Consider the following 27,939-nt stretch of genomic DNA (forward strand, 5'->3'; position numbering starts at 1 on the left):
GTACACCAAGATTCCATAATCTTTTCTGCAATCTTTTAAAGTCAGACACATCTTGTACTAATCATTAACAAACACGGTGAGGGATTCTTCCTAATGTCTGAACCTCCATGCAACATCAGGCTTAGAATTGAAGAGAAAAGATGAAAAAAACAGACCACATTTTCAGAGCAGCAACACGCAGTTATAAAAACAGCTGAAAAACAAGTGAAGAAATTGATCAATGAGTCCCCTCTGCTGTTTGGGATCTCGTTTGCCTTTGATATCATAGACATCTGCAAGAATGACACTGACCCTGGATCAGCCACTGATATGTGATTTGGAAAGAAATCTATTCAGAAAAAAGTCAGGTTGTTTCCTTCACATGTAGAAAGTCAAAGCTGCCTCAACAGTGAAGTCAGCTCTCCTCTAATGTGACTGTGTCTTGAATTATAATTTGATCTGAGGTGGGGGTGAGGGGGTGGGTGGGAATTTTTTTTTACTGAAAAAGACCTCACCCTGAAAGAGTTCAGACAGGAAAGGAGAAGCACATCACCCCCCTGCTCCCCATCTCTACCTCCATAAAGACCCTCTGGATTGTGACCTTCTAACAAATGCCTTGAACCGGGCCACTCTGGACCCCTGTGGTGGGAAAGTGTTCTGAATGGCCACTGGGTCTGTGAGGAAGGAATCTGGTGGAGGGAAGAAAAGAGGATGGGGGTGGGTTGGGGTGTAGGGGGCTGAACGTGTCTGAAGGAGAGGGCTTCATCCAGCTGGAGTGATGTTTTACTTGTCAAAAAAAGAGAGCTTAAGAATTTCACCTCTGAAATATTGGAAGCTCTCTCTCTCTAAATCTCATGCGTCTTTGCCGAGGATGCGTTTGCATGTAGAATCTCAGCTCAGTCTCATGCAAATGATACACGAGACTCACAATCTGTACATCCACCTAAATACAAATATGATCAGGCTTCCTTTTTTGGTTGCTCTTCCCGGAGAGAAAGGCCCTGGGAGAATGTGTGTGTCAAAAGGTTACGCAATCAGCCAACCACACTGAGACAGCACAGACCTCTAGTGTGCTGTGGGGAGTGTGTTTGTGTGTGGGGGGGCATCTGAATGGAATTGGACGGACGGGCGGGGGTCTTCAGAGAAGGCAAAGCAGAAGGAAAAATCTCTTTGCGGGTTGTTCCACAGTTCCTCAGATCTCCACTTCTCTATGCATATTACATAGTGGGACCTGAAACAGCGGCGGGCCCTCAGTTGTGCTCCTCTCTTCCAGCGGTTGTATTTGTACAACTCTATCAAAAGGTGAGTCATTTTTTTTCTTGTGCAACTTCTTTCATACCAGAGTATATTTTTCAGATTGCAATAAGTGGAATTGCAGCTGTTTATTTAGTAAAATGAACAAGATTATTATCCTTTTTACCGCCTATTTATTCAGAGCAGGGCAAAGTTAAAACATTTATTTCAAATTGTCTTTTTATTTCCTTTATGAGCATTGCTGCGACTATGCAGGACTCTTGATTTTGATCAGCTTTTTGAGTTTTAAGTTTGGAGCTGGCGTTTTAAAGTTTTTCTTTTTTTTTTCTCAGATGTTACTTGTTACTTGTTCAATTTAATCATATGAATTCATAGTGTTATCAGAAAGCAAATGACTTAGCAATAACAGGTGACTGATCCAAGTCCAGAGTGGCTTCTACAGAAGGAACAACACTTGACTTTATTTAATAGAGAAAATGCCTTTTATCTACTAATGCATAATCTAATCAATAATGCTTTATCATGCCGAATATGATATTTTGTTTATTTGACATGTACTTGACACATGACGCACCACATTGCAAACTTTATTAAGAAAAAATTATTCTTTGTTCAGTCAGAATCACATCTGACCAATAAACGACATCTGAGATGTTGAATCGATGCTCCATGTATACGCAATAAAATTGATCCACGCGTTTTCATCCAAACATACATAATTAGTAATCAATATTACAAATATTTACTGTGCGCGAAAGACTGGTGACTATGAGGTCCCTTTACTGTAACTTATGTAACAAATTCAGTAATGTACTAGGCTGCCAGTACTGAAGGAATGAAGGAGTGAGGGAGTACAGGACTTCATCGGTGCCTGACTCTGAGATGCACGTGTGCCACAGTGGCCTGGCATCATTTAACACCCGATTCTATTTCTGAACCCATCAGAATAAGCACAATGCTGTTCTCTTACTGATCTATACGTTTTATCTTTGGTGATTTTTCACATTCGTGCAAACATTGAAAATAGTTCTAATTTGTGTCAACTCTTTCAACCCTTTAAAACAATGCCCCAAAGTCCCATAGCATATCGCGCAACCTCCTCCTTGATTCTTGGGGATATTACATGTATTGAGGTGAATCTTCTCATCAAAATGGCAGATATGATACGTATAAAAGGAAACCAAAAACTCCTACAAATGAGTAAGTGGATCATTTCATAGATCAGTCTATTGGTCCATCAATTTCTCACTCAGTCCTCCACTTGAGGGAGAGTTAGCCATGGTGGGACTCCAGCGTGCCTTGACAAGGTCAGTGTGCCTCTCTGAGTTTATTCTTAAAGCATGTATGGGAGAAACGTCTCTATTTCAGCCGGACTCGCCTCCTAAGAACGATAGGATTTGCTCTCACCGAGTAAAGACGCGGTATTTGAGGTGCAGAATCTGGCTCGAGTGTTGAGCTTCCTAATGCCCACAAAGAAACTATCAAAAAGTGAAGTGAACTGGGATCTGGCTTCATGGCCAGTGAAGAGGGGCTCCTCCGCTTTTGTTGCTGTAAGCTCTCATTCCCACCAACCACCTTCCCAAAGACAAGGGGCTCTATTTTTACATCAGGCCTCGATTTGGCTGCAGTGCTGAAAATTTTGGCTCCTAAAATGGGTTCGACCTCCAATCCTGCGCACACAACACACAGAGTCACACTTGTGCTCCTGTGCACCTCTGCCCTTTGCCAAAGGGAGCACATTCCAAAAGGTGGCTTCACACAAGGCCTCCAGCTAAATGCGATTTCCATTTCCTCTGTTGACATCTTCATAGGCCCCTCGAGACTATGCTAGGCAACATCTCTTTGTTTCAATGTGTGAAAGACGGAAGCGCGCTTTTATCTCCACTCTTGTAACTGACATCATCTGAGCATGGCTCCTGCAGATGACCAGTTCTTCGAGTTTGAACCGAAGCAAGGACCACAATATGTGTCAGAGAGAGGAAAGAGGGTAACAGTAGGGCTGGTGAGGGGCCTGTTAATGCAACCTGACAGGAGTGAGCACAGTCAGTGAGCCGTCTGTTTCCTTCACAGAGAGAAATTCTTTCAGCTGCACTGGTCCATAAACAAGGTCTGGCTTCTAACATGGTCACGTAACATCACACAATTACTGACCTCATCCAAAACAGGACAAGTAGTGACATACATTATAGCTCATGTAAATATTTGGCAACTGGGATGCGATGCGAGAATTCCTCTGGAGAACTAGCCAAGGTCCTGAAACTCCTTCGTCCCCGTGCAGGCCCAAATCGCTGTACATTTAATCTGCATGTAGGCAACATTAATTGGTGAACTACTCACGTTTATAGTTTGGGTGATAAGAAAAGAAACGACACAAAACATGCAAATTAATTTCAAACCCACAAGCTTTTTTCACGAATCAGTCAAATAGAAAAGTCGTTTTCATTCTTTTCATCTTCACGTCAACATTTTTCTGCGTAGTAACAGTTTTTTTTTTTTTGTTTTCATTGTTTTGTTTTGTTTTATTCTAAGCTTTTGGAGTTATTCTCCCAGGTGACATGGAGAACCAATCCAAGGTGGAACCCTCCAACGGGCACAGCCTGCCCCTGGATATTGTGCCCAGTACAGAGACGAAGATGACGGACAGGGGTCAGTGGGGCAACAAGCTAGAGTTTGTTCTGTCAGTGGCTGGAGAAATTATAGGCCTGGGGAATGTGTGGCGTTTCCCCTATCTGTGTTACAAGAACGGAGGAGGTGAGCATTGTGGTTTCCTAAATCTTTTTTTTCTCGACTCTTTCTGCATTTAGTCAAGACTACAACCAGAAGAAGGCTGGCAATCATGATCATGGATGTATTTGACCAAGTTTGCTTCCCTTAAAAGTCAGAGCTGGTTGCTTGAAAGTAAAAAATGAACTTGTTTCAATAACCACTACAATTCATTGCTTTTATTTATTTGTCCTGGAAAAGAACAATAAGGGTGAATTCATGATCTGTTCCGAGAAAGAGACTCAAATGTCCAAATCCTCAAAATAGGCAGAGAACCAGACAAACATTTTCATCCAACCACCGAGCTAATTTCTAATTTCTGTATTGTTTTCACGCTTTATTTTTGGCTCCAGAAATGAAGAAACTGTTTAAGTTTCTTGTGTTTGTACATCTAATTTCATTTTTGACATCCTGTCTTCTGCTAATACAAAGAGAGTGTTTTAGGAAATATAATTTAGAATGAAAGGATGACACGAGCTAATAAACACACAAAGTGCCAAAACTATACAATATCCAAAATACACAGTCTGCACCTCTGGCAAACATATTCTGGAACATGACATACTTTCCTCTGACATTTCTAACATGTCAAAACATTGCATTTATACGTTTGCACAATTTCCTGAGATGATCTACTTTGATTTTTGTTTGCTCGTACCAGGCGCTTTCTTCATCCCTTACCTCATCTTTCTGTTTGCTTGCGGGATCCCCGTCTTCTTCCTGGAGACGGCTCTGGGACAGTTCACCAGTGAGGGAGGCATCACCTGCTGGAGGAAGATCTGCCCTTTGTTTGAAGGTAATCTGCGGACACGTTCACACAGGAAAAGATATGTAATAGTTATATTCAGTTCACGTTGGTGAAGAGCTGAGAAGGTCACGCAATCCAGTGCACGTCTCAGCTTCATTACGGTGGTTCAGCTTTCCTTCTTCTTGCAGGAGTTGGTTATGCTACCCAGGTGATTGTTGCTCTTCTGAACATTTACTACATCATCGTGCTGGCTTGGGCCATTTTCTACCTGTCCAACTCCTTCACCTGGGACCTGCCCTGGGCCTCCTGCAATAACACCTGGAACACAGGTAAGACATGTTTGCAGCACGAAGACTATTTTCCGTCATGAAGGACAGAATAAAAAAAAAAGACCAAAAATGTGCCCAAACCCGTATACATATACAGATTTCCATGACTTCCCCACACTTTTGAAGAAATCTTTAATGACCGTGGATTCTGTGAAATGTCTGTTCTATTCTACATTTGTTCTTCACGATGACTTTTCAGATATTTTATGCCTTTATTTATTTTTCCAAAACTTTTCGAGGCCTGGATACTGTTGTTTTCAAATTCTATGATTTTCACAGGTTTTCCATGAATACAGTAACCCTCTATGATACTATATCGTATCATTTAACCTGACGCACGTATTTTATTATATGAGGAGGAGCTGATGGTAGCCTACATCTTGTGCCAGCTCATGGACTGAAATCATTGTCTCTAAAATGCAACCCTCCTATATTCATCATTTAAATTTTTATGACGTTCCTCCTCATAATCAAACTCAGTAAGGAGTGTGTGCTCCTGCACCGTTTCCCTCCACCGTCTCAGTGGGTTGAATTGTTTCTTTTGCCTGTGTGTAACTTGGAAACCTCAGCGGGAGCTTGGATTCCCTCTCAGTGATGAATGTCTTTTCGTCTTTCCTTTATTCAAGATTCCTGTATGGCATTTCAGAGAGGGAACAGCTCCATCCATCACCATGAAAACGCCACCTCTCCTGTCATTGAGTTCTGGGAGTAAGTACCCTTTTGTTGAGCAACGTCCTCAAATGACCCTAGGGGCTGATAAATTTAAACAATATTCATACTGAGAAGTAATATTCGGTTCTATTTTTGCATGGTGTTGACAAAATAAACTTCTAAGTTTAAGTTTCCCAGTTTTAGTAAGTTTTTGGAAACACTGACAGACACAGAGTTTCCAAGCTTTTGAGAATAAAATTCTCTTTAGAAAGATTTAAAGGATTTTAGAGGAGACTGAATAAAAGGTGTGTGTGTGTGTGTGTGTGTGTGTGTGTGTGTGTGTGTGTGTGTGTGTGTGTGTGTCTGTGTGTGTGTTTTTGTGTGTGTGTGTGTGCGCGCGCTCCAGACACAGAGTGCTAAGAATTTCCTCTGGTATTGATCATATTGGCTCTTTGAACTGGGACCTGGTTATCTGTCTGGCCATTGCCTGGGTCATCTGCTACTTTTGCATCTGGAAGGGAGTCAAGTCCACTGGCAAGGTGAAGTTCACTTACTCATTTTCATCAATGAAACAGAGCCAATCATTATATTGATCACTTATTTTAAAAACCTTTACAGCTGCTTTGTTCTGGTTTTATCTTCCCATTTATCCATATTGAAATAAAGTGAAATAATTAAACATTTGCACATACAGAACCTCAGGTTTATCAACTAAGAATCCAAACGACTAAATATTTTGACACCCACATATCTCTGAAAGCATATTAACTGTTTCTCTGCAGGTGGTCTACTTTACAGCCACCTTCCCCTATGCTATGTTACTGATCCTGCTGATTAGAGGGGTCACACTGCCAGGAGCCTCCAGGGGGATCCACTTCTACCTCTACCCAGACCTGGGACGACTTTCTGACCCACAGGTAGGTTAGAAACACATTTGCTCTTGGACGTTTACACTGGACAGCTGCTTTCATGCAACTAGCCGCTTATCTGGACATTTCCCTGAGGAGCTGTATGCAAATAGGAAAGTGTGCAAATAGGTTGGACTGGACATTAAACAGACTGCCAGCTCCCTTGTACTGTAGATGTACGTGTATTTATATAACTGAGACCACCCCGTGATGTGGAGAACACTGCTGGGGAAGGCTGTGCTGATAACCCCTGACCTCATTATCAGACAGGTCCAGTAAGTCCAGGTTTTTAACATAGCTTACATCACCATAATATTATTTCTTTGTATTTAGATTCAAACAATCCTGTTGCTTTGAAGTACCTTTTCCCTCTCTCTCTCTCTCTCTGTCTGTCCTGTTTCATTTCTCTCCTAAGGTGTGGATGGACGCTGGAACTCAGATCTTCTTCTCCTACGCCATCTGCCTGGGCTGCCTCACAGCACTCGGAAGTTACAACAAATATAACAACAACTGCTATAAGTGAGGATCTGAGTAACGTAGTATCTTGGTCTAGACAATGTTTGGTACAAGTCACTCAGATAGAGCTCATGTATCCACTTTTACCTGCTCTGTCTAGGGATTGCCTGTCCCTCTGCTTCCTGAATAGTGGCACCAGCTTCATTGCAGGCTTCGCCATTTTCTCCATCCTGGGCTTCATGTCGTATGAGCAGGACGTACCTATCTCTGAAGTGGCTGAATCTGGTTAGTAGTTATTTTACTATATACAAAAATAAAATTGTACACACTGGTGTTCTGTTTTTGTAAAGGAACAATATGAATAGACAAAATGCATGCCAGTTACATGCCACTGGTGGTGTTAGAACCATCCGTGGAGATGGAGGGATGCATAGCAGCAGGTTGAATGTCTAAAATCCACCGGTCTATTCTTATCTTTTGCCACAGAAATGTTAAATAAACCCAATGTTTAGTGAGATGTCAACATGCTAAATTTCACATCTAATCCCAAAATGGTTCACTTGATGGTGAACTCTGTCAAATCCAGGTCCCGGTTTGGCCTTCATTGCCTATCCTCGTGCTGTTTCCATGATGCCTTTCTCCCCTCTGTGGGCCTGCTGTTTCTTCATCATGATTGTGTTTCTGGGACTGGACAGTCAAGTGAGATCAACACACACACACACACACAAACACACACACACACACACACACACACACACACACACACACACACACATACACAAAAACACACTTTTGGAGCACATTTTAACAGATTTAAAGATCCACTGTGTAGAATTAAGTTAGATAAGTAATATTGGTAGGATCAAAATGGAACATTGGTAACTATTTTAAATATGATTGCACTGAATCAGTCAATAAGCTGTGATGTAAAATGTAGACACGCCAATTGTCTTTCCCTGCCTGCTCACAAACAACTGGCCTGGTGCTAAAACACTGCAGCTACACCTTATTTTTACACATTCTACTTTGCTTCAGGTTGCATAGCACAATTATGCGAGCTGGCTGCAAGCCACCACACAGTAAAGGAGTGCTCAGTAAAACAAGACATATTTACCAACTAGGAGGGGCACAGTGGTGCAGTGGTCAGCACTGTCGCCTCACAGCAAGAAGGCTCTGGGTTCAAGCCTTGGCTGGAGCAGGGGTCTTCCTGTGTAGAGTTTGCATGTTCTCCCTGTGCCTGCGTGGGTTCTCTCTGGGACTCCAGCTTCCTCCCACAGTCCAAAGACACCAAGAGGGGACGAGGCTGATTGACACTCTAAATTGACCGTAGGTGTGACTGTGAGTGTGAATGGTTGTCTGTCTCTATGTGTTGGCCCTGAGATGGACTGGCGTCCTGTCCAGGGTGAACCCTGCCTCTCGCCCAAAGGCAGTTGGGATAGGCTCCACCCCCCATGACCTTTAACAGGATAAGTGGTTGAAAAAGGATGGATGGATGGATGGATATTTACCAACCAAAGCCTCTCTCATAGAGACTTTGACTCATTTCTATTCGAGGTGGCCTCTGCAGGCTCCCGTAGGATCGGGTAGATGGTTAAGGATCTGGTGAGGAGAGAAGTTGCAATCTGTAACTTAACCATTATGTGTCAAGATCTTACATACAAGAATTTTATGCTCATTCATGCAGAATGATTAGAAACTTGCTTGATACAGTAGGATTTTAAATTGATCAGAAAAGCTCTACACGTACATTAAGTCATCTTGTTTCTCTCTGCCTTAGTTTGTGTGTGTAGAAAGCCTGGTGACAGCCATGGTCGACATGTATCCCTCCACCTTCCGACGTAAAAACCGCAGAGAACTCTTCATCCTGGCAGTTGCTGTTGTTTCCTTCCTTGTGGGGCTGATCATGCTGACAGAGGTTAGTCATGAAGTGATGTCTCTTGATGATGTGTGTGAGAGAGAGAGAGAGAGAGAGAGAGAGAGAGAGAGAGAGAGAGAGAGAAGAGAGAGAGAGAGAGAGAGAAAGTAATTTTTGGAATTTTTTTTTAACCATAAAAACACTCAGATAACACAATATGCTAAAAAACAAAAAGGAGATAATAACAATAATCTGTTATTGAACTGTCATAATTCCCAGTATTGAAATAATCCCCTATAATACAAAGGATAATAAATTGTGGCTCGGTTGCCATGGCAGCCAGTTGAAGGCTTTTATTGTTTCAAGCATCAGTGAAGACAGACTTGCTTTTAGCCTTGATGTCAATCCATGTATTTATCTACTGTTCCTCAAAAAGGTCTGTAAATTACGCTGTTTCTCAGTTTGTCCCATTGTTTGACAGCATGATGGTTATTTTTTTTTTGACTGTGAGCAGTTATGATCCAATTTCTGTTCCCACAGGGGGGGATGTACGTCTTCCAGCTTTTTGACTATTATGCAGCCAGTGGGATGTGCCTTCTCTTTGTGGCTATTTTTGAGACTGTTTGCATCGCTTGGATTTATGGTGAGTGTGTTAGCGAGGCTGTTCAGGGATGCATGAGGGGGGTGTTTATGAGACAAAGGCTTCATTATTACTTGGCACTATTTATCCTGTGCACTGCTTCCCACCGGTTTGTAGAACACTGAGAGATTGAAAAGCACAAGAGCAAATCAGGGATTGTTTTTTTTTTAAATATGTATATATTTAGGTGTGAATAAATAGAATTTTAAAGAATTGACGAGATCCCATAAAACCTAATAAAATAAACAATTCTCTCTTGTTTTTCTGTCACTCTCTTTGATTACAGGTGCTGATCGTTTCTATGACAACATAGAGGACATGATTGGTTATCGCCCCAGCTCTATCATCAAATACTGCTGGCTGTTTTTCACCCCTGCAACATGTTTTGTAAGTTTCTTGATATCGCCTCACTTGACAGAAGAGCAGCCTCTGGTGGTCAATGTTGCAGCTGCATTTCTCCGCTCATCGTCAACCCACGGTTTTATTCAAGGCAATGAAATAGAGATCTGACATTTCACTCCCTCTGTGTCTTATCAGGGAACCTTTGCCTTTGCCTTGATCAAGTACTCACCTCTGAAATACAACAATGAATATATATACCCGTGGTGGGGCAACGGGATCGGCTGGATCTTAGCTCTGTCTTCCATGTTGTGTATTCCTCTCTGGGCAACAATGAAACTCTATTACACCCCTGGAACACTTAGCGAGGTAAGGTACACCTAAGCCTGTTTGACAGTATTCTGGAACTACTTCTACTAATAATATACTATGACAATGCCTGTAAAGTCATATAGAGTGGTGGAGGAGGAAGAATTCAGATTCTATATTTAAGAAAAACCGATTCCCCAGTGAAATTTTACAAATTATAATTCTTCCCATTTTTGAACAATTTTTGCTGTACTTATATAAACTGTCGGGTAGCTTCAGTAGAACAAAACTTCATATTTGATAAGCTCTTAAATCATTTAAATAAATGGATTGAATTGATTTTTAAAATTTTTTTTTTAAATGTATAGCGTAGACGTAGAAGATTGCACAAGAGGAAAAAAACTCAAGTACAATTAGTTCAAATGTGTACTTCAGCACAGTACCTGATTAACAATCTACCATCTTGCTAATGTATGATGTGTTTTTCATGGTCTCTCGCTCAGCGCCTGGCTCGTCTGACCACTCCATCCACTGAGTTACCAAAGACCAAACAAGAGCAAGAGAAACTGCTGGCCATCTTCTCTGCTGACAGTGACAACATCCATCAGAAAACACCCCCAACTAAAGACGGCTACTTCCCAGTCGATGAGAAAGAGTCTCATTGCTAGAGACTGGATGGTTGGAATACTTGTAGGGGTCAAAGGTCACTCCTCGTCTTGGTCTCTTTGTCTAGCTCAGTCCCAACTCTCTCTGCAATACCTCAAAAAGATAAGGTGGCACAGATGCGGACTTTTATAGTTGCCTGATCTGCAGATGTGCTGCTGGAGCTTTCTCCTTTCAACAAACAGTACGACAGCATAATTTTTTTTTTTTTTAAAGAGAGTTGTTTACCATTTCATTGCCATGTGTGCATATAAAATGTGGCTATTGTTGTTACACAGTGGCTGAGAATTTACATTGAACAGTATCTGCTTTCTGAGGAAGCATATTTCTTACATTCCAGTTACTTTAGTGATTCTAACTGCTGAGGATGGAGGACAGGAGGTGTTACATGAGTGCACATTAAAAGCTCACTTGAGTAAAAATCAGTGTGTGTTTAAATGCACATCTGTAATGTATACAGAGTAAAACCATATCGTGTATTGACTATATCAATCCAATCTGCTTTGTTTTTATTTGACGGTAGAGAATTCTTATCTCAGGATGTGTATTTTTGTAATAAAACAGATTCTATTAAAGCATACTAAAAACCATTACAATGCTTAAGGATGTCATGATAATTTCATTTAAATATGCATTTAGCAGGACTGACCATGAATCAATTACACTTTTGTTTTGTTCTTTTATCAGATTTACGTTTCTATGTTCAATGGTTCAATGTATTTTTTTTTTTTTTACTTCCTTTGCTTTCCTGAGCTTTGCAGAGTTGCAGGAATATGTCACACATTTTTTTTTTTACACTGTTCTGATCATTCACACCATGTTAATTTAGTGTCTTATCTCTTCATTTGAACTTCACAAGATTCATTACATTAAAGTGCCTGTGGGAGACAGTTGTGCTACATAGATAATATACACTAGCCGCACTATCATGGTGAAACAGTTACAAGATCATCTGCCCTTCAGTTGTATTCTGCTAAATGTCATTAAATGTTTGAATTACTGTAAAATCACTGATGGCTGTTTTGGTGAACATCTACGTATGAAATGTTTAAATGCTAAAATTATTTTTTATGACTGAATAAAAATACCCTCATTTAAAAAAAACACATTCATTTCGATTGAAATATATCTATGTTCTCAGTTCATACACTTTTTCAGCTATCACATTCTTGAACATTTAAATTGCTTTATATATTTCACTGTATTATCAAATAAGAGTCTATCATCTGCATGTCTTGGTGCTGCAGAATGCTTCAATTATAAAGTATGTGCATATGATAGTGATAGTTAAAATACAGCATGTAGAATACAGGAGAATGAAACACCTTGTGTGTTTTGAGCAGTTCTGATGTCATTTGACCAACAGCTCGGTAGTCTGGCGAGCCTGCATACAGTAAGATTTGACAATATGACAAGAATTGATAATGGGTCATAATTTACATGTTCATCGAGTGTACAGTTAGTTGGCAGCTTTACAGCTACCACCGCCTCATGACAAGAGACCTCTGGGTGGAAACATGTCAGGCAGCAAAGACCTTCCCTTCCTTTGAGTGCGTGTTTATATGCATAGATAGTGCGTGACCCATGGATCCATAAGCCTATCATGAAGAAATCCGTAGTTTATATATTCGTATTTGGACCGCTCCTACACTTGGATTTTAATTTTATTAGATATGACAAGAGAAATGAAACCTCAGGCCAAGTTTGGGCTTCGGTCAGTCCTGATTTAAAACGTCGCCTGTCTTGCTCATCATCATGATGGATCTGTATCACCCTTATGTTCCAGTAGAGGTCGCTGCAGTCGTTACTTTGCACCAGTCACTGTTTACGGAAGTCCCAGTGACGTGTCACTGACTGGCCACCGAAGCATTGTGGGAAGGAAAGCAGAGTTGACGGCCGCTGATGGCACACTGCTCAATCCAGCGAATATATTCGATAAGTAAGCAGCTGTAAGAAAGATAAATGTAAAGCAAGGATGCTACGTCGGGAAGCTAATGCCAGCGGGCGGTGAAGAGAAGGGCCATATGCCGGTGACAGAGCCGCTTTCCTGCGCACAGGCGCTCCAAACAGTGAAGTGGGATACTGTGTCAATGGACCGCGGCGTTTTTATTTTCCTTTGCAAGGGAGGTAATTAAAGGAGCGACGGATTATATTCCTGTCGTGGATGGGTGGGGGGGGTGCGACTACGCTCCCGCATTCTTTGTCGTTTTGAAGTTTCGTTAGATTTCTGTCGAAGACGCCGTCAAAGATGTCGACCAGCAGTCCCGAAGCGGTGAAGAAATTGCTGGAGAACATGCAGACGGACCTGCGGTCTCTGTCCATGGAGTGCAAGAAGAAATTCCCTCCTGTCAAAGAGGTCAGCCGGGTAGTTAGCTTAACTGAGCCGTTACCCTGGTATTCACCACCCGTACTGCCTGTACAATTGTGTTTGTTTGTTTTACTGGTACCAGTATAGATCTGGCATGTTTGTAAGAGCTGGTTCCCCCACCAACCACCCGGGCCTCTCCTCTGCCGGGGGATGTGTGGACTCTGCGGGTTAATGAAAACTTGTTTCGGCCGCTGGGCCTTTGTGTGCCACGTCGTTCGGCTAAATTTGCCAATATGAAGTAATTATACTGCTGAGAATCTGCTAAAATGAACTCAGCCGACCTACAGAGTAATATACAGAAGAAGCACCACACAGCGCTCCTCATTCCTGACAGGTTCCTGTACATACATCTGTTCTGATACATTATCTTATTTTTTTGTGTTATATTAGCCCTGGATTTATTCTTGCAGACAGGAAACAAAACCTGATGGCTAATATGTTGCTTCTGATACCTTCTGTGTATTTTCTTGTCTTTGAAATCCTGAGTCCCTTTCAAGAAGTCACAAAAGGGTTTTGCATCCATCACTAAAATATTGTCACAATATCAAGGTATTATGATATAAATATTGTGATATTTGATTTTGTCCATGTCTTCTAGCCTTAAATCCAGGTGCTAATATGTGTCATTTACCAAGGGATGTTCATGTTCAAAGGTATTTCCTGGGAAATGTTCACATTCTTCAGAAAAGATTTGTTCCCGCAGTTGCGTTTTTGTTTTTTGTTTTTTCTAGGCTGCGTGTTTCCTTCACTACAAGTTCGCCAGTATTGGCACAGCAATTTCCAGTGTTTGTTTTTCCATATTAAGTTACTGTTTGCAGCTCCTGACCGGCTTAGTGGTGTGGTAGCGTTGGCTTGCTAACATTCCTAATGACATCAAGGTTTGGTTTGTGAACAGAATTGTACAGTTGTGAAATGTATTGTTTAGCTTCTCTCTCTCTCTCTCTCTCTCTCTCTCTCTCTCTCTGTCTCTCTCTCTCACACACACACACACACACACACACACGCACAGAAGACAAACCAGCTTTTATGACTCCACTTTGCCCCAAACAACACAGCCCTCTTTATTACAGCTTGTCCACAGTGCTGGGCTGCTTAAGTTTATTTACATCTGCAACGTATAGCATTTTTTCTTTTCAACCTTCATTCTATCTGATTCGCTCTGCATTTCCTTTGAATGCTGTTTTTTCTGACTTGTTAAAGAAGTGCTTAGCTTGAGTACAGCTTGTGTTAGCCAAAGTTATACAATTCAACTTACTTATGCCATAGCCTAGTTGCTGTAATTCCTTCTAATTCCCTGCTCTCTTGTTCCTTGTATAGGCAACACAGGTCATCCAGGCCATCAGATTCAATATTGCAGTGTATTTGGGCTTTTGTAGCAGGTTGATGCATATCAGGCTAGGTCAGCTGAGTTTGTTTCCCTCATTTTTAACCTTGGATAAAGACATTACTTTGAGAAAGAGAACACGAGGACCTGTGCATGGGGGCTGGAGCCTATCCCTCTGTGATTGGTCTGTAGACTGATTTGATCCTGGAGGAGGTGTGGATCTGTTGCGGAACCATGAAAAGCATCTGTTCTAGCAGGCTGCATGTTGGCCCTCCTCACCCGAGGGGTCATGAAGCATCTCCTTCAAATATTGATTTATCATCACCCATGTTTCTAGGTGTCTTACCAGCAGCCCCCCCCCCCCCCCCCCCCACAGGGATCACAAGACACTTTGATGTTTTTACCATAACCTGGTCTCACTTAAGCTGGCGTTGACAGAATACTGATTGGAGCAACCTTTCCCAGTTTGAGCTGCCATTGTTATTTGCTGGCAACAAACAAGCTCAGTATTGTAGCTGTTATTTGATTTGAAATTGTGTTACTGCACGCACACACACACACACACACACACACACAGTCCTCGTTTCAGAATTCCCATTTACTTCATAGAAGGAGATTTGTTGTGGTTCAGTCAATGTTTGTGGGAAAATGTGTAAAACATTGTCTATTTTTAAAAAAAAAGGGGTAAACCCTCTCCTCATTCCCAAGCCTGTCCTCATTTCCAGCTCCTCCTTCGTTTCCCAGTCCAGCTCCCACATTGACAGTGCAGCACAGCTTGTGGTTTCTCTGAGGAGCCGACAAGAGTCTCATTGATTTTTCTGTATCATAGCTTCACACGCAGACTCTCACTTTTTAATTGCGTGGCGGTCAATGACACCCACCAGGGGCTGGATGTAGAGACGATGTACAACGCATATGCTGTGAATTTGTTATAAAAATGTGTGTACCTTGCACATACTTGAGACCACGCATGCACATGTTTTTTTTAGAGCAGTATACAACAATGAGGAAATAAGAAGACGAGATGGAATTTAACAGTTAACGTCCTTTTCTGTTACCTTTATTTTTCTATTTCCACACACTCTTTTATTTCCTATTTACCACTCACAAACATTGTAAATAATCTCAGTTGTACGAGGTCTTTTCATTATTATTTTTCTGGTAATTATGGATGTTAAAAATAGCTGGAGCTGTGTAAGGGGAAGCTGCCTGGTGTTCTTGCCAATGCATCTATTTTTTTTTTTTCCATTCGGTATTTTTTTTATTTTCTTTAATTCTGTTCGTGATTCAGGAGGAGACAATCACATAAAACTCATTTTCTCTTCTCTCCGGTGAACGTCTCAATTTCACATCGAGTGAAATTGCGCTTCTTCTTTGCTGTTGCTATTATGGCCATGTCTCATAATATGTGGTTCAAGCAGTGTTTTTGTATGCAAATGACTGTGTAGCTCGTGGCTGTGGGTACAATTTCAAGATGATTGAGATTTATAAGAGCAGATTCAAATGCATAGCTTTCTAAATATGATGAAGCTAGTACACATCTCTCCCCTTATGTACACATACACATTTATTTGGAAGTCTTGTGCATCAGGCCTGGGGGCTTTGCTGCTTCTTGTGCTCTGATTGCTTTTTCTGAGGTGAAAAGACACCAGGCGGCTAGCCCTCGGCTCTCTCCATTGATGAGTCAGGTGCTGTCAACTTCATGTGCTTCACCGTGAAGTAAGACTCCTTGTCTCGGGAAAAATGTTAGAATTAATGAAAGCATTATAAGCAACCTCTGTGTGGCTGGCTTAGCAAAGGTTTTGTAGGCTGCATACAAAACAACAAGTAACATGAAGTGAGGATTTGGCAAACTGACACTCTTTTCATTATAGGCTTTCAAGCCAGCTCCAAGAGACTGCTGATTTTAGAGACTCTCACATCAGATTTTCAACAAAGTCAATCTGTGTTGAGTTTCACGAGTGTTGCTTTTCAAATAAATGAGCTGGCACTCAGACGTGGGTCACTTCTGCTTTGAGGGTCTCCCAACAAAAAAAGGCTCTAGAGAAGAACTGAAAGTACTGACCGTTCCTGATACAGCCTGGTCCTGCTTGGACAGCAGAGGCTTCAGTGTCCCATTTACTGGTTGGAGACATCAAGTTTGCCCCAACTGTCAACAGTTCCTCTGAATTAACAATATATTATGAGATAAGTCCAGTAGTTGCTTGGATCACATTAGAAAACCCCTTTGAGTATTTAAGAAGATGATAACTTTAACAGAGGAAGTGACTGTTCACTGTTGAGTCGATGTATTATTCATTTTAGACCTTTTCATTTATGCAGGGAGTTGAGATGGTTAAAACAAATTGCAAACAATAATCAGTAAATTTATGGAGCTGACCGTGCTTGCGCTGACAAATCTTAATACGTCTGATTCCCGACGCTAACGACACATTTAAGTCCGTGCCAGTAGGATACCCAGTCTTTGACCTTGTTTTCGCTCCGTCTAGTTCAAGCGACAGAAATCTTTTGCTCGTTTGTAATATGAACGTGTCAACAGAGAAAAAAGCTCACGGAATCTGGCTTTTGCAGATTCATTTCAGGTCTCGATCATATACAGAAGCCCAAATGATCTGAATGTTTTTGCAAACGTGACCATCATCTAAAATGAACAGAGCAGATTTTCTTACTGTTGTGAGTCAGATGTTTTAAAAAGATGCAGCATCTTGATGATGGTCGGTCGGTTGCTGTTATTGTGTACTGGTGATAATCAGAGAGAAGAAGCATCGTGGTGGAAGGAGGCTCAGGCCAGTGGACAATGGCTGATGTCACCAATCTATTATAGTCATCAACACTCATTGCCCCGGCTACAATAAATAAGGGCTCTGGCTGTCCCTTTTCTTCTCCACCTTAAAATGGAGCCATTGTTTTCTTCACCTCTAAAGATTCTTCAGAAAGACTTATTTCTTTTGTCTTGCTTGTGTCCTGCGCAAGTCCAAGCAGATGCAGACACAGGTATCATATTTAGGTCACTTTTATAAGAACACATAAACAAGCAGTCCAAAAAAACCCCCATCATATCTGGGTATGAAATCCTGCGGCGTAAATGCAGCTTTAGTGAGAAAACGCACCCAGACCCTTTGATGCAGCGCAATTTTAGATGAGGTGAAAAATATTTCGTTTGACAGCTGCAGCTCTAGTGATGCCGTTGAAACCGGAGTGTCCTCAACTCACTGGATATGTGGTTGGTGAGCACTTACAAAACTGTTATTTCTGGTGTTTGAAATGACACCGATTTGAATTATCACACAGTCTCAGCTTGAGCACCATTCTGAAAGACTGAAAGGAAAAGCAGCTGTCTGATAGCATCTGTGTGCTACACTGGCCACTGACATCATCAGTTCATTGGTATTTTCCTCCTTTTGACGGTGACTTCATAGTGCTGACAAGTGGAAGAGAGAAGCTCCAGAGAAAGCTGAAGCAGCACATTCTGTGAGGAAGTAGGAGGTGAAATGTGTTGGCATGCAGAAGGGAGACTTTTACATGTCACTGCAGACTATTTTCATCAGTGAAAAAGAAATACAAATGTTTTTCAGATGGAAGGATCTGTTCTCATTGGTTTTCAAGATGAAGCTCTCGATGCCTCACAAAGGAAATACAAACAATCTGCATCTGATTAGAAGCATTTATAGTTTACTGGTACTCCACTTATTTGGCTGACTCAGATTCTACAGTAGCATTAAACCTCTTTTGGAAGTAGTGGCAGTGGGCCCACAAGATAACCACTTTTTTTCCCCCTCTTCTTTATAGCATCACATTCAGCAGATCAAAGAGGGTATTTTCCTGTGAAATCATCTCCCTAACAGCCACGATATAGTTGAGTAACATCACGGAGGCCATGAAACCTGATGAATGAATAACATTGTATAACTTCTGTTTTTAAAAACTCACTTGAGCAAAGCAGTGCTGTTTGATAAGTACAGGGACGCCTCCTATCTGAAGTACTTGAATGGGAACTCAAGTACTATTTATATCTGTAAGACTGTAGAAAACAGGCTCCTGTTTCTCACTGGCCTTTGGTCACAGGCTGCAGAACATCAGAGGACTCAGTCGTTATTAAGACTTCAATTGGCATTGATACAAGTGTTGGTCGAGCATCAGATATCCAAATGAACTACAACTCATCCTCCATGGCTGTAGTCCTTGTCTGTCTTTCATGTTTCTCGGGACGCTTTTCATTGTAAAGTGTAAAACCTTGATTCATTCTGAAAACTCTTTCATAACCTAGCACAGATCCAGGCAAGTCTGGAACTGGTGTTTTGCTGGTGTCCGTCATAACTACACTATATTTTTCATCTTGGGTATGAAAAGTAGCTCCATTAGCGTTGCAGGTATTTAGAACTTAATGTCTCTTTGATTATCCTGTTGAGACCTGTGGTTCTGTACGAGGAACAAAGGAGAAGAGGGAGACCGGCATTTTTTTGAAGATTAACTTTCTATTGTGCCCTTGGTAAAAGGCCAGTTCCTTCTACCGGGCAGTCAAGCTCACTAACCAGCGAGCCTGCAATATATCAGAGACGGTTGAGAAACGCGACAGCGTGCTGAAGAGCCATTTCCTGTATCTGTGTCATGTGGGTTTATCCACTGTCTGGCCCTTAAGGAGATGAGCAGCAGCAGTGCCTGAATCTTGAGCGCAGATTCTAAGTACTGTAAATATTGGTTTCATTTTTCACCAGGCACAATCAACAAGCACTGCTCTTAATAACTTTATACTTTAATCTGGTAAACACAGAAGATTGGCACAACGCTATGCTGCTTTCTCACGTTGCTTTTTGTTTCTCACTCATCAAACATGGCGTGTTTTTGTCTCGTAGGTTTGGAAATAGTCATTGCACATCATTGTATTTCTCTGCCTGCAGGCAAGATGATAGTTCAGCCTTAAGTCATCGTTAACGCATTCATGCTTAGTTGATTCATGGAGTGGATGAAAAATGCATCCAGGTAAATTGTTGGTTTGCTCTGATGAGAATGCTGATTTTTACTTTTGATGTGTCACGGTTGTTAAGCTTTTCAGTTTCCTTTACATTTAAGCTAAATCTGCTCCACTGACCACAGGAGCTACTGTATGTGCACCCACTCAGGTCCAGATTCAAGTGGCAGGCCTGTTTTTTCTCTCCATGTGCCGCTACAGTGACCTGTAAGATTTAAGTTTGCAAAAAAACTACATAAAGCAGTTAACAACAAAACAGTGCAATCTGTAGAAATGATGGAATACCTAATTGTAGCTGCTGCCTCTGGAAAGTGGTGGAAGAAAGGAAGGATGGAGTTGGTACCCCTTGTAAGAGAGTTCCAGTATCTCAGGTTCTTGTTCTTGAGTGAGGGGACTATGGACTGAGATATGGGCCAGATTGGATTGGAGCAGTAGGAGAAGCTTTGAGCTCAATTTTCCACAACGTGGTGACAAAAAGAGAGCTGAACTACATGCAGGGTTTATGACCAAAAGAACAAGACTGTGGATACAAACGGTTGAAATTAGTTTCCTCAAGAGGATGGCTGGCCTCCTCCTTAGTGATATGATGAGGAATCCGGTCATCATTGAAGGAGCCCCTGCCTCTTTGCATCCAAAGGATTCAGTTTAGGTGGTTCAGCCATGTAGTCAGGATGCCACCTTCCTAGGGAGGTGTTCCAGACATGTCTAGCTGGGAGGAGGCAAGGCAGATGGAGGACCAGGTGCAGGAAGTATATCTCTACTACGGCCTGGGAACGCCTCAGAATCTCCCATGCAGAGCTGGTTGATGTGGGCAGGGAAAAGCTTGTTTGTGGTTCCCTGAAACTGGAACTGCTTCCCCTGTGACCAGACTTTGGTTAAACAGTAGAAGATGGATGGATGTGTAGCAGGTACTCACGGTACCATCGGCACTGTGAAGCTGCTGTGTTTCTATCCTCACAAATCAAAATAAATCAATCAGATCAATGTGTATCCATGACTTTGTGAGTAAAATGATCAATATGAGCTGCTAATATTACAATGAATGTAAACATAATGAGGCTCGTGTTTGTGGTCTGATATCTCATGAGAGTGTGTGGCTGGCTCATAGCTGCATGCAACAAACATGCTGCTGGTGTAGCAGGAACGGATACGCACTCTTATCAGATCCAAGAATGCAGGAAGGTCAAGCCATCAACAACAACAACAGGACACCTACGTATTGGATTATGATTGGATTTTCTGTCAAGGAAAGTAGTTGCACATTGCCCCTCTTAAATCTATTTAGATGTCTGTATTTTGTGTAGTGCACCAATGCTAACAGAGGAAAGGGAATATTGAGAAAAACATAAATGAGTCCAGGCTGTAGTCCTGGAGAGGAAGAACCAGGGCCTGGGGGGAAGGGAGATTTGACAGGCTTGCGTTGGTTATTGGTGGCAGTAGAGAGATAAGAACAGCTTCTATTTTGACTGGAGAATACTCTGTATCTGTTCCTCTCACACAGGCTGACTCACAATTAGTCTGTCTCCATATCATCGCCTCCTCCAACCTTCTTCTCCTGTCCTGTCATTCCTCCTTTCCCTTTTTCCAATTCTTGGCATCTCACCCCTGACATACACCTCACTAGGGAAATCACACTCTCGCAACACATCCCTCTCAAGTTAAAGCTCATTCATAGCAGAAACACCGGCCCTCCCTCTGCCTCTCGCTTCAGGGCCTTTCTGTCTCTCCCGTGGGGCCGTCATTACAAGATACTTTGTCTACCGCAAGTAGCAAAGTGTTGCTACACCATCAGGATCTGTTAAAACATCTTACAACTAATTTTAACCTCAATGTTTCATCTCCTTCCCCCTCCCTCAGGCTGCAGAGTCTGGCATTGTGAAGATTAAGACCATTGCAGCCAGGAATACAGACATACTGGCAGGTGAGTGAATGTCAACCAGTGTTTCCTGTGGACCAAGAGGTTTCGGCAACATGTCTGGTGGTCACTCATAAGGTTGAAGTCATGGAGATTTGAATGTAAAATCATGGAATTAATGCAGAATCAACACAAGTGAATATATGTAAATCCACTGTAGGTCCTCCACCTTTACACAATTAATATACTCAAATTAGTCCCTGAGGGGCTGAAGGGGCTCCACTTGTTTTGTACGTGTGTGTTGTGGGCTGAAAATAAACCAGTGTCCAGCCGGTGCATATCTCTTTGGATCCGGTGCTCCATTTTTTTTCCACAGTTCAGCACATTCTCACCTTTGCGTAACGGCATTGTCTGTATACAATCACCATGATTTTTCCAGTCAGCCACATCAGCGTCAGACACGCTGATGCTGACATGCCATCTCAGCCCCCAGATGCCTTCACAGCACTGCCATAGCACTGCTGCAAAATGAAGCTAAATGGTTTTAATTTCATTGATGAAAACCAGACTAAAAATGTCAGTTGACTCCCTTTTATCAGATGATGTTGTCTAGTTCATGTTGACCGGTGCTGGGCCACCATCAGTGGTGGTGGTCATGTTATTTTTCTTAAAGTTCCAGACTGTTTTAGCTGCTTTAGTTTTTGCAGTTTCCCCCTAAATAACTATAACATCCATGTTACAAATGATGGTTTATAAAAACCTCATTAAGTTGATGTTTATTGAAAACACTGAAAGTCATACATAAAGTATTGTCATGATATTGATATTCAGGTTTTTGATCAAATATATTATGACATTTGATTTTGTCAACATATTCAAGCTCTGCTTTAAACTCACAAGAATGAATGACTTGACGTGTTTAGTTATTACTATCGTAAGTACATTTTTGGCCACATCACCCGGCCTAATGTTGAATAACAATACTTCAAGTGATAACATGTGACTAAAACTGCAAATACCGGCTGCCCGAAAGCCCTGAAGAATCACATTAAGGCTCACCTCCAAGATGTCACAGTCAGTTTTCATGCACTAAAACTAGACTGAAATAGTTGCTGTGCTGGCAGCAGAGCTAGTCACAGAGCCAAATGTATAAAAGCGACTGCTCATTCAAAATACTGAGTTGACTTCTAGGATGGGCCAGTTTTTTCAACCATGTTGCAGCAGACTGGTGTAAAAGTGGCTGTTAGTCCATTGCTGTAACTCCCTCTGCTGCCCATACAGTGTCGATGAGTGTACGGCTATACTAGATTAATAAACATGTCTGAGTATGCAGCATGAACTTACTGGTGGAGCTGGCGGGTAGCATAATATCAGTTCCTCGGGTAATAATCATTTCAAGAAAATGCCAAGTCTGGGCCGAGTCTGTCGGCAAGCAACCCAGCTGCTGTAAATGTTGCTTAAAAGCAACAGTACATCTAATTTATTCCAGCATCTCAAACAGAGGCATGCAGCCAATGTTTACAGATAGAACACCTGATTAAAAACAGGTTAAAACATTAGTGGAATCACAACACCTTCTTTTTCCTTTGCATTCTGAAGCATGTAATCTACCCAGCATCTGTACTGTAACCAAAACAACAGCATGTCTCTCCTTTTTTCCTGCAGCTCTGAAGGAGAACAGCTCAGAGGTGGTGCAGCCTTTCCTGATGGGCTGTGGCACCAAAGAGCCTAAAATCACCCAGCTGTGTCTGGCTGCCATTCAGAGGCTCATGTCCCATGAGGTGGTATCTGAGGTGAGGAGGCTAAGCTGCAGCAGCACAAGAATTAACATGCTAGCAAATACAGTACATACTGTACACCGTGGCAAATATCCAGAGTAGAGATATGTACACATAATAGGTGTGGCTATGCATATCTACAAGTCTCATGAAGCACGCGTATAAAACATCTCCCCACTTCCAACGTGAAGGATGAACGCTGATAGTATGCTGGCTGTTATCAGAGGCTTCTCAGGGCTCGCCAAGCTTTATAAGTTTTGATGTCAACCGTAGCAAATGCTCCTGCTGTAGTGGATCCTCAAGACATTCCATACTGCTCGGTGTATCATATCAAACTGTTGTATATCTTGACACCTCAAAGATGCTCAGTATAGCAAAACACTTCTCTCCCTTATGGTCTCAAAATTAGTGTTTAAGGGGGGGTTTTTGGCCTGTGCGACAGCCATGACTGGAGGAACTATGATTTGGGGTCTCCGATGGGACTTCCTGTCCCAGTGAAGGCGATAACCAAGCCACACCTTCAGGCAACTCCTGAAAATTTAAAACACAGAATCACTTGGACTCAATGAATGAACTGACACAAGGCTTTGTGAATACAACAGTGGTTCTTATCACACCAGGAATCCCATGTTTGAGGTAGCTAAGGCAAGTGAACTCTGGATTGATTCTGTGCAAATGTGAAAGGTGAGACTGAGCAATTTTACCTGTTGAAAAATCCGAAAAAAAACTGTAACACTCATCTTATGGGACAAAAACAAAGTGAAGCATTCATATTGAGAAAAACACTAAAACACTGATAACCACATTGGCAGCTTCGAGATGTAGATGGTGAGTACTTTGACAAAGAAGGACAGATGCTGAAGCCTGTTAAAGTTTTTTTTAACCCATGTTCAACACTTCAAACCTGCCATTGTGATTGAAGGTTTTTTAGCCTTTCTCTCAGTATGAATGTCCTGCCTTTTGTCCAATTTTCCCCCCCAGGATTTACCCTCCCGCCAAACCCCCCCCCCCCCCCAAAAAAAACCTGTTTTACACAGTTAAATTAACATTAGACAATGAATGCTGAAAGTGATGGACTGCTGCACCGCACTATCATTGTCTGCTGTCATTGCACTCAAGGAACATCTAGGTCACACTTCAACAATTCTACAAAACACACACACTGTGATCCGTAGAGGATTGTAGCTCCTCTTCCCTGCCAGAAGCACTCATTAGCAACCCCGAACTACAAGGTTTAAAAGCTTGGAGACGGCCTCGATAGACAATAGTCAACTACCTCAGTATTGATTCTTGAGGTGATGCTGGAGAGAACTATGTCATGTAACTTTGTCATGTGGAGAGTGTTATTTGGTGGTACTCGGTTTCTCCTGGGAGGGAGAGTGATCTGAGCAGTGTCTTGAAAGAAATGCTGTGATACGAAGGAACAAACACTGCGTTGCCACAAACTGATGTTTCCACCGCATGGACATCTGTTGCCTAATTACCTAATTTATGCTTTGCCTTCTGCAACAAACTCTCGTGCTCTCGTGACGGCCATATGCTCCTCCACTGCATCCCATATCGTGAAATGGGTTTTAGCTGCCTGCCCCACTAAAAATGTGCACTTACGGTTATTGGATGATTTTGTGGTATTATAGTCCATAATGTGGCAACCCCCTTCCCCAGTGTAAGCTCTGAACAGAGAAACAGGTCATGGTAAACATAATGAATGTAAATGAAAATTAGAGCAGGAAAAAAAATGTACAATTACTTGTTTTTCTTGTTTAATAACATTACAGATTTACTACAATTCAACAGAGTTTCATGGATTTGTTTTACTATAAATTATTCATGAATCATTCTAAAAAAAAAAATAGATGACAAATAAATCGGTATTGAAATAAATCTCGTGTATGATTCAAAATCTCATTACCAATTGGAAATGAATGTGTTCAGATCCAAGGTGTTTCATGAATAAATGGAGTTTTGGATCATTTGACTCAAGAAAGGACATAAAGGGACACATTCTGTCAGCGTCAAGTGACATAATATGAACTGGCAGTTGGATTTTGTTTTATTGAACTGTGATGATGTTGTGACCCCGAGGCCATCGGCACCAGCTGGTCCTACAAGGATGTTTTTGTGCATGTTCGTGATATAGTCTTGTCTGACCTCAGGCTCTTCTCTCACTTGCTCTTTGTCTTGTCACAAGTGAGCAAATCTGATATCTGAGCTGAGGGTGAGAAGTGGCGGATGAATTTACATAAGTATGGACGTAAACAAGTTGTCTGTGCGTATGTGGCAGGCGGCAGCGGGGAACATCATCAACATGTTGTGGCAGCTGATGGAAAATGGTTTGGAGGAACTGAAGCTTCTACAGACAGTCCTGGTGCTGCTGACCACCAACACAGTGGTACACGATGAAGTACTTTCAAAGGTATAAAGCCTGCATACTCTGCTATCACGAAAATAGTCTTGTCTGTTTCTGCTTGTCTCACTGGGGCACATCTGGAGCAAGAAGGCACCATTTTCCTCTGTTCAGTCTGCTCAGTTTCCAGCTCTTGTTGAACGATTTCAATTTACTCCTTCCAGTGATGCAGGACAGCCATTATAGTAAATAAGTACGTATTGATTTAGTTCACCCATTGCCTGTGTTTACATAATATTGTCATGTTTTGTCCCTGCACAGGCCATTGTACTGTGTTTCCGCCTTCACTTCACCAAGGACAACATCACCAACAACACAGCGGCTGCTACTGTCAGACAGGTCGTCACGGTGGTCTTTGAGAGGATGGTGGCTGAGGACGAGCGCTTCAAAGGTCAGGAGGTGTTAACGCCTTTTCAGGGTCCATTATGTTTGTGACTGGGTGATAATTTAACGTGACCTTGACAGAGTGCAGAAAAATGAACTGAAAAATGTTGACCTCATTGAAGATTTCTCTCAGATTGAAGCATCGGTCCTAAATTCATGAAGCACTGAGCGCAGGTTTAGAGCTGTAGAGTATAGAGTGGCGTACAGGATGTTATTTTTGCGCATTTGGAAACCTGCATTAGTCGTTTCATTCGTTATTTATTATTAATCAATCATTGGCTTTCCTACTCTGAACAATTAATTTCCTTGTTGCTTCACAGATTTTCCCATCGTACCAAATGTGAGGTGTGTAAATGTACACATGTTTTTATTGTGTTTACTGCCCAGGCATTGTGGAGCAGCCTCCTCCAGTCCAGGGAAATACCAATCGGCGCTCTGTTAGTACCCTGAGGCCTAGCGCCAAAGACGCATACATGCTCTTCCAGGTATGTCCACCAGGGGGCAGCAGCTCTCTTCACAGGTTTATGCTCCTGTTCATCCATGGACAAAGTTGCTTTTGAGACATTGCTGTTAATGTTAAGTCATCAGTGGTAGATAGATTAGGGCCTCATGCTGGGTGATTTGTTGATACTGACAAGAAATGGAAGTTGTCCCTGTAGTTTGAAATTAATGATATTACCAGTGTTGAAACTCCTGATGTAGAAAAGGAATGGGCACTTTGTCTGGATGAAGGCTGTCCTCCCAGCAGAGTTCAGTGATGGCACTCTTTCAGCCTCTGTAGTGTGTGTGTGTGTGTGTGTGTGTGTGTGTGTGTGTGTGTCACATCATTGTTGTGAATGCTGTTGTGTTCTTTTCTGCAGGATCTGTGCCAGCTGGTGAATGCCGATGCCCCCTACTGGCTCGTGGGGATGACAGAAATGACACGGACATTTGGCCTGGAACTGCTGGAGTCTGTCCTTAATGATTTTCCTGGTGTATTCCTACAGGTGCTTAATGATAATTGGCTTTTTATGTATAAATTATAGAACAGTAGACATGCTTTCAGAATGCAATGACCATAAAAGCACACTGCTACTACAATACAACCTCAGAAATGGCCAGCACCATTACAACATATCCTATACTGAAGTACATGCCATATGACTTCTACAATTAAAAAGTAATGCGTATTTGCATTACAATCGTTTGTCGTATCCCCCAATCCATCTGTTTTCTTTTTTCCCCACCCAGCACCAGGAGTTCAGTTTCTTGCTGAAGGAAAGGGTGTGTCCTCTCGTCATCAAGCTCTTCTCCCCCAACATTAAGTTCCGTCAAGGCAGCAGCAGCGCAGCCTCTCCAGCACCTGTGGAGAAACCTTACTTTCCCATCTGCATGAGGCTGCTACGCGTGGTCTCTGTCCTCATCAAGCACTTCTACAGTTTACTGGTAAGGAGCCAATCGGCAGTGATGGTCGACTGGCCAGAACTGTTGCCTGATGGGTGCTTTATGGGTAAGGGATTTCCTCAAGCACTGAGCTGATGCTTTTGTGATGTTGTAGTTTTGTCTTAGTTCTGCCCCAGGCACTTAAATCTGACTAATCTAGTGTTGCAGCTGTGCTTATTTAGTGATACCCTATCAATCTGGGAGACAGAAATGTGTGTTTTCACCCATTTTCAGGCTTTAGTGTGCTTCATTAAAGCTTAAAAGCAATCATAGATTTTACCAGAGGCCATTTGGGAGTTAAAGGACCATCACTCTATTTTGCAAGCCAGACGTCTGACACGTGTGTTTGCTTGTTTTGCAGGTGACTGAATGTGAGATATTCTTGTCTCTGCTGGTGAAGTTCCTGGATGGAGAAAAGCCTCAGTGGTTGAGAGCAGTGGCTGTGGAATCAGTCCATAGGCTATGTGTGCAGCCACATTTATTACGGTAAGATTCGGTTAGCTTGTTTTCAAGTCTGACTTAATTTAATATGCACATG

At 42.0% G+C, this 27,939-nt stretch overlaps 2 protein-coding genes across 3 annotated transcripts in view; both read left to right on the forward strand.

Moving 5' to 3' along the window:
• Window positions 1-1,079: 1,079 nt before the first annotated feature.
• On the forward strand, window positions 1,080-11,981 carry slc6a13 (solute carrier family 6 member 13). Its single transcript, XM_086209511.1, has 15 exons — window positions 1,080-1,281; window positions 3,784-3,984; window positions 4,658-4,792; window positions 4,933-5,073; window positions 5,700-5,781; window positions 6,131-6,263; window positions 6,507-6,641; window positions 7,048-7,151; window positions 7,249-7,373; window positions 7,675-7,787; window positions 8,866-9,003; window positions 9,484-9,586; window positions 9,870-9,970; window positions 10,121-10,291; window positions 10,735-11,981. The coding sequence occupies exons 2-15, from the start codon at window positions 3,789-3,791 to the stop codon at window positions 10,897-10,899; spliced, it is 1,842 nt and encodes a 613-aa protein (XP_086065637.1). The 5' UTR covers window positions 1,080-1,281; window positions 3,784-3,788; the 3' UTR covers window positions 10,900-11,981.
• Window positions 11,982-12,761: 780 nt separating this feature from the next.
• Window positions 12,762-27,939, forward strand: part of mon2 (MON2 homolog, regulator of endosome-to-Golgi trafficking) — a 35,394-nt gene continuing 20,216 nt past the window's right edge. For both annotated transcript variants that reach the window (XM_086209512.1, XM_086209513.1), the window contains exons 1-9: window positions 12,762-13,250; window positions 21,413-21,476; window positions 23,076-23,203; window positions 25,473-25,604; window positions 25,857-25,986; window positions 26,367-26,464; window positions 26,840-26,965; window positions 27,210-27,404; window positions 27,763-27,887. In XM_086209512.1, the coding sequence (XP_086065638.1) occupies window positions 13,143-13,250; window positions 21,413-21,476; window positions 23,076-23,203; window positions 25,473-25,604; window positions 25,857-25,986; window positions 26,367-26,464; window positions 26,840-26,965; window positions 27,210-27,404; window positions 27,763-27,887 (1,106 nt within the window). In that variant the 5' untranslated portion in view covers window positions 12,762-13,142. The remainder of the gene's footprint in view (window positions 13,251-21,412; window positions 21,477-23,075; window positions 23,204-25,472; window positions 25,605-25,856; window positions 25,987-26,366; window positions 26,465-26,839; window positions 26,966-27,209; window positions 27,405-27,762; window positions 27,888-27,939) is intronic.

Source organism: Aulostomus chinensis, chromosome 7, assembly GCF_037954235.1.
Source record: "Aulostomus chinensis isolate RoL2024-O1b breed Wild chromosome 7, RoL_Achi_v1.0, whole genome shotgun sequence".
Classification (NCBI taxonomy): Eukaryota; Metazoa; Chordata; class Actinopteri; order Syngnathiformes; family Aulostomidae; genus Aulostomus; species Aulostomus chinensis.